The 7,115-nt window shown below is 41.5% G+C and overlaps 1 protein-coding gene across 1 annotated transcript; it reads left to right on the top strand.

Moving 5' to 3' along the window:
* The first annotated feature begins 1,185 nt into the window (after positions 1-1,185).
* Positions 1,186-2,148, top strand: LOC144253827 (olfactory receptor 7C2-like). Its single transcript, XM_077796493.1, has one exon. The coding sequence runs from the start codon at positions 1,186-1,188 to the stop codon at positions 2,146-2,148; it is 963 nt and encodes a 320-aa protein (XP_077652619.1).
* The last annotated feature ends 4,967 nt before the right edge of the window (positions 2,149-7,115 follow it).

Below are 7,115 nucleotides of genomic sequence, written 5' to 3'. Positions count from 1 at the left end.
ATGATGAAAATAGACAATTTTTAAAAGAGGAATCTGGCAGCCTGATAATTAGTCAGTTTTAGTCAATCAATTATATGAATGCAACAGAAAAAAAATATCTCAATTTTAAAAAACTGTCAGAAGTCATTTGCAGATTATCATAAGACAGGATAATATAAACTTAAAATTAATCTTAACTGCCTTCCTCATAGAGAAAATTAGAAAATCTAACATCCAGAATGGGCAAGATATGAAGAGCCATTTCCCCTTCATGGAATATTTGATGTGATGAAAATAAAAGGTGCTTAAGATTCAAGCTACATTTAGAAAACCTAGGATTTCTGTACTTAAAATTCTATGATTCTTTAATCTATATAAAGTGGTAATTAAAATGAAATACAAACAAGAATAATAATCACAGAGGCTGTTGAGATTTCTTGCAGAAGGACCACACATGTCCACAGGATAGGACATGAGGAAATCACAGAGAAGCAGCACAGTAGCAGAGAGCCTTCCCGTGATGTGATGGAGCAATCTGCCTGGAATGAGAAGATGCTCATTCCCATGAGCATGAGGCAGAACGCAGCAGAGCACCTGGGGAACGAGGATTGGGGGGGATGCAGGCAAGGTCTAGAGCCCTGGTTCCCAAGCAGGAGTGAGCCTCCGAATCCTGACAGGGCTTCTCAAGACACAGAGAGCAGCTTCACACCTACAGCAGGAGGTTCAGGTGGTCAGGTGAGGTGTGCATCAGAATGCACATTTCAACAAGATTCCAGGTAATGCCCAGGTGGTACTCCAGGGAACACCATATGATAACCACTGACATAAATGCAGGTTTTGTTCCTTTCATTGTTTGAGGGATAAAAGTGGTAATTGAAACTTGTCAGAAAAGAGACCCAGTGATAAAACAAAATAAATTATTTCTTGAGTTCCCAAGGTTTCAATAAAAGACATTGGGGCATCCTGGGGAATCTCTATTTCGAATTATTTCTTTTTTTGGTGCGGAGTTACCAGTGTTTGAACCTAGAAACACTTAACCACTGAATACATGCACAGGCAATTTTCTATTTTTTATTTTAAGACAGGACCTCAATAAGTTGCTGAGTCTGGCTTTCAATTTGCAGTCCTCCTCCCTCAGCCAGCCTAGCTTCTGGCTAGAGTGAATTTGGAGTTCCTTCTCTCCCTCCTCAGGAAACAACAATAACCATGGAAAGAGGAAACCAAACGGGAGCTGGAAACTTCGTCCTCCTGGGATTCACAGATGACCCTGACCTGCAGTCCCTCCTCCTTGGCCTGCTTCTGTCCATGTACCTGGTCACAGTCACAGGGAACCTGCTCATCATCCTGGCTGTCATCTCAGACTCCCACCTGCACACGCCCATGTACTTCCTCCTCTCCAACCTGTCCCTGGCTGACATTGGCTTCACCTCCACCACCATCCCCAAGGCTCTCAGGAACATGCACACTCACAGCAAAGGGATCACCTTTGCAGGCTGCATATCACAGGTGTATTTTTTTCTTTTGTTTGGATGCCAGGACAATTTGCTGCTGACAGTGATGGCCTATGACCGCGTTGTGGCCATCTGTCACCCCCTGCACTATGTGGTCATCATGAAGCCACGGCTCTGTCTGCTCATGGCTCTGGGGTCCTGGTTGGTCAGTGTCCTAGGCTCCCTGCCAGAGACCTTGACCACCTTGAGGCTGTCCTTTTGCACAAAAATGGAAATCCCTCACTTCTTCTGTGATCTTCATGAAATCCTGAAGCTCACCTGCTCTAACACACTCATCAATTACATAGTGGTGTACTCTGTGACCATCGTCCTGGGTCTCTTCCCTCTCACTGGCATCCTCTTGTCCTACTCTCAGATTTTCTCCTCCATCCTGAGGATCTCATCAGATAGAGGCAAGTACAAAGCCTTCTCCACCTGTGGGTCTCACCTCCTGGTGGTCTCCTTGTTCTATGGCACTAGCCTTGGGGTCTACTTCAGTTCTGAAGACACACAGTCTTCTACGATCAATCTGATGGCCTCAGTGATGTACACCATGGTCACCCCCATGCTGAACCCTTTCATCTACAGTCTGAGGAACAGGGACATCAAGATGGCCCTGGGGAGAGTCCTCACCAAGATGATGCTTCTCAGTGAAAGGTTTGATGCCCGTCTCTCCTGAGTCACAGTGTGTGCCATACTGGAAACATGAGAACCTCACCCCTTCCATCCAGCTGTGGTTACCTCTGCTTTATATACTTTACTACATCTCATTTTCACTCATTGGGCTCATTTCAGTCTAAGGACTGTTCATAATGCAACATATTGATTCACCTGTGTGCTATCTAAACAATAGTTGTCATTTTGCATGAATACAGCTGAGCTTTTTCTTTTGCAATTACATACAGTGAGGTGTGGGCATTTGTGTTCTGACTGATACTTTATACTGGCATATTATGATATCTCAGTGCAGGTGTACAATGTTGACTGACCAAACTAAGGTAATCATCTCCTGAAATCTTTACGATTTCTTTTTACTGGGACACTTCATGTTTGTCTCCTCTAGTTATCTAAAATTATAGAATCAATTGTTATGAACTGTTGTCCTCTACTGTGCGATAGAGCTTTATTTTTATTTCAACTCAAGTCACTAAGCGTTGATTTTATTGGAGGTATGGAGAAGGAGTTGTCAAATGTGGCACATTTTATTGTGACTACATAAAATAAAAATGTAAATCCAACTTTTTATTGATTTAAAAAATGACATCGGAATGCACTACAATTTTTATTGCATGTATATAGCACAATTTTTTGAATCTCTGGTTGTATATAAAGTATGTGGACACCAATTTGTGTCTTCATATATATACTTTGGATGATGATGTCTATCACATTCCACCATCCTTGCTAATCCAACTTTAAAACAATCTTTTCTTTCTCCTCAAATCAACCTCAAACTTCTATATAACTTTAACAGTTTCAGAGAAATCAGTCCATTTATGAAAACTAAGTGTACTATCAAGTTCATCCAAGAAAATATTGACTGAACTAAAGAAATCACAGATACAACATTTACTTAAGGAACAGTGCAGGAATTGTTATCAATGCTCTTGCAGGAACTGATCTCATTCTGTACTCATCATTCTAGTCTCTAGGTCTTTATGCTATGCCAACTTGTCCCCGGGTTTAATAACAGAAAAGGCCACGATTGCTAAACTGCTGGTTTATATTTCTTTACAATTTTTATTATAAGGCCATTTATTAAAGTAGACAAACAACAAGATGAAAATGAAGACAACATAAAAACACAACTATCACAACCAAAAATATTAACACAACCTTAAAAATAATTTAGACAAGAGTGTTGTAAAAGATGTGTGTCATATTTGCATCCCATCAACTTAGATGATGTGAATTCATATTTCTAAATAAATTTTTAAGTATGATATTAAAAAGTCATTTTCAGCATATATGTAAATTATTTACCACAGGACAATTCAACACTGACTTTTGAAAATGGATCATTTTAAAAGACAAAGAAATTTTTATTCTGTAAGCAATTTATTTATGGTGAAAACACATGAAATGTGCTTTTACTTATTAAAAACCACGGTGGATAGTGGCAAAGAACTGGGGGTGGGGCCATTAAGAAGAATGTCACCTTGTGATTTTTCTGCACACAAATGAATGATAATTTCCACTTCTAGAACCTCAACACATCCCTTTTTAAAGAACCAAAATAAACCCTAGACACCTTGCAGATACTTCCCCACCCCTAAACAAACTGTTGACTCTTTTACATTAAAAAAAGTCTAGAATGGTTATGGTGGCAAAAGATTCTGATGGCAATGGATGTGATAAATTGTGTTTCAGTCTCTCTTATTCCCAAAGTGCAAGCTGCAGGGATCTCAATCTTTCAGTAGTGCTTCTCCTACAAATAGTTCTTCATTTTGTTTGTCGAAGTCGTTTCTGAATTAGGTCTATCCTTGTAGACAGAGGTATAACAGAGACATAGGTACTACAGAAAAGGACCTGCCTGAACCTCGACACTGGATTGGTCAGTCTGAAGGGGTAGATTACAGATCCAGGCACTGAGGTGTTCAATAACAAAAAGCTCCATTTTCAGAGTCCCTGACTGGATGCTGCATTAGATCAACTATGGATGTGTGTCCTTCCACATCTGGTTGTTGATAGAAGCTAAACCTACCATTGGAGTGCTCCATTCTAGTAGGTAGGGTTTTTCCATGGGTAAGAAAGCTCATGCTTAGAAGAAAACGGTCAATGGAACTATCCCGAACAAGAAAAGAACCATCTGGAACATTGGCTAGCTTCCCCTCTGGTCCCAGCATGTGATGGCCCCAGTACCAGGCTTATTTTGCAAGTTCCTTCAGCTCTTTTGTAAGACTTGTCACAACCAGGGGACCACTGCTGTGCATAGTCATAAACTCTTGCAACCCCAGGGGCAGAGTTGGGATCAAAACTCAAATGACAACACATACATTCAGCCACATGGGCATCTGAAGTCCTTTGGATTTAATTAATCTGCATCGGAGGTAGCAATGGTGAGAGTGGAAGGACCTATCATGACACTTTGGCACTTTGGTCTCTGTAACACGACTCCTGTGGTGCCAATCAACAAGCCATTCACTGACTGGTCCATAAAGATGTCTGAAACAAGAACTAGGCCCTGGACTACCTGATTCTACATTGATTTTGATGCCACTTAGGTAACTTCTCATTTTATTGGATTTCTGTTTTATTGTTCTGCTGCATTGATGTATCTTTTTAAATTTGAACCAAGTCCACACTACCTGGGTGAGTACAGGCTTCATTCATATTTTCAAAGGACAAAAGTTCTTTATTTACTCCTCTTTTTTAAAACAATCTTGTTCTGTTATTCTTTGAAGGGAAAAAATGGCCACGTTGCCTTTTCAATATATATCCTCAGCTTCTTAAGAGCAGAGTTGACTTAGGGTCAGGATAGACCTAGCCTGAAACATCAAGGTCAGGGTGACAATGTGTCCTCCCCTCCTATTTCGGATGGAGACAATTCCAGCAAACTTCAGAGTTTAAACTGAACACCAATGGATGATCCTACAGTCCAGGAGGTCAGAGTGCAAACTGGACTTATGGGATAAAATGAAGGTGACTGCAGGTCTGTGATCCTTCAGAGGATCTGAGGACTAGTCCCTTTCCTTATATTTTCCTACTTCTAGAGGGTGCTCACATGCCTGGGTGCCTGGGCTCTCCATCTACATTCAAATCCAGCAATGGCTGAGTGAAACCCCACATATCACATCACTCAGGCACTGACTTTTCTGCCTCTCTTCTACATCCAAGGATCCGAGTATCCTCCCTTTTTATTTCCTAGGGATCAAAAATTTGACTTCACAGAGCCTTCCTATAATCACTTCTATAGGACTGATGACTTTGTGCCAAGTGTGAGCATAGAAGGGCGTCAATCATATTAATTATCCTTGATTTAAGAGCATAAAAATACTGGGTTTTTTTTAATTCTAAAGCTGGTCCTTCCTCTCTGGACTGTAACATTCAGGCCATGTATTCAGCTGGCTCTGAACCTGGAAAGCCTAGAACCTGTGTAGACTCCTGCCTGTACAGTCAGCCCACCTCTCACCACTCACCTCTGTAACTACACACCTGATGCCCTGTCTACACTGCACCTTCAATAGTGAGGACAAATGCCAGGCCAACATCAGTGGAACACATGTGGGGGGAGGGAGGTCCTGTCCACAGCCCCCAGTGAAGGTGCTCAGCACTCACATGGGCTCAGGACTCACATGGGCTTGGAAACGGTGTCTGCACTCGACTGTGTAGACAAAGACAATCTGTATCACTTATTGAGGAAAAGCTCATGGGCAAAGCCAAGGATCAGTTGAGATCAAGTCCAGGGAGAAACCACACCATGAGCCAGTGCCCCAGGGGAAGGAGTGTACATATTTGGAAAAAGAAAAAAAAAGATGATGCAAACTGGCGACAAGCACAATTGCCTTTCTGTTTGTTTTTTTCACTCATGGAAACTCAATTGCTCTGAGAATAGACAACAATGCAACAATTAATTTAATGAGCATTCATGAGAATTCAACCTCCCAGGCCCTGGAAATAGTAAATATGCCCCTGATCCTCTCACCCACAGCTCAGCTCTGCCAGGAATGAGAAGCTTCACCTGGACCTTGAAGAGCACTCAGGCCTGAGGCCACCTCCTGGCCTTCATCAAGGCTGAGCTGACACTCATCACCCAGGGAAGGAGGAGCAGGAGCTCAGCCCAGAGCTGCTAATGTGGGAGCAGGTAGGAGGCAGCACAGCCTCACAGGATGAGCCTTGGTGGCCCAAGTGGGGACACTGCAGTGAGGAGGGCCCCTCACTTAGAGCCATCTGTGCAGTCAGCTCCTGTCTCTCATGACTTCTCTTCCTCACCCTCTCTTCTCATCTTCCTTCTCATTTCTGGAACCCAGATCTGAGCATCTCTCACCTTCCTGATAAAACTGACCTTCTCTCAAGCCTTTCCTGCACAGCTATCTTTACCATGTTTCTGCAGCCACCTTAGGGGACTCTCTTCTCCATCAGAGAAGCTTCCTTGTTTTTATGTATAAAACTACTCTTTCATTCAATCAGAGTACCTCCTTTTTGATCTTGACTAGTTGTCACAAGTCCAGCCAGACATCTTCTGGCATCACATTACTGAAGATTTTTTTTTTATTGGTCTCAGTTTCCATATTTATAAAATAAGGATCACAAAGTGTTCACTTCATAGGAATCATATTGGGGTGAAGTTAAAGTAAATCAGGCATGAGAAAATGTTAATACTCTCTAACAGGTAGCGAGGGTCTACTCCTATTTATCATTATCATTGCATTATTATAACACTTTTTGTACTTATATAAAAACAGCAATGGTGACATAGTGAATCAAGGTATATAAATCATAAACCAAGTGCTGAACACAGGCAGGTCCTCAAGTAACTACACAAAATAAAACTTATCTGTTGTGTGTTTGTAAGGTTCTGATCCACATTCTAGGAGTTGTAAATTTCATTAATATTTGGAATGTTGGAGATCTATTTTCTAATAAATTTGTTGCATGTACAAATGCAAATTTTTCCTCCTTCTATCACCTGATTTTCAAGTAAGT

Source organism: Urocitellus parryii, chromosome 3 (genome assembly GCF_045843805.1).
Source record: "Urocitellus parryii isolate mUroPar1 chromosome 3, mUroPar1.hap1, whole genome shotgun sequence".
NCBI lineage: Eukaryota > Metazoa > Chordata > Mammalia > Rodentia > Sciuridae > Urocitellus > Urocitellus parryii.
The sequence above is the reverse complement of the archived record's forward strand: the minus strand, read 5'-3'. Positions and strand labels throughout refer to the sequence as shown.

Coding starts and splice junctions, on each gene's coding strand:
- LOC144253827 (XM_077796493.1), top strand. CDS start 1,186: ATGGAAAGAGGAAACCAAACGGGAGCTGGAAACTTCGTCCTCCTGGGA.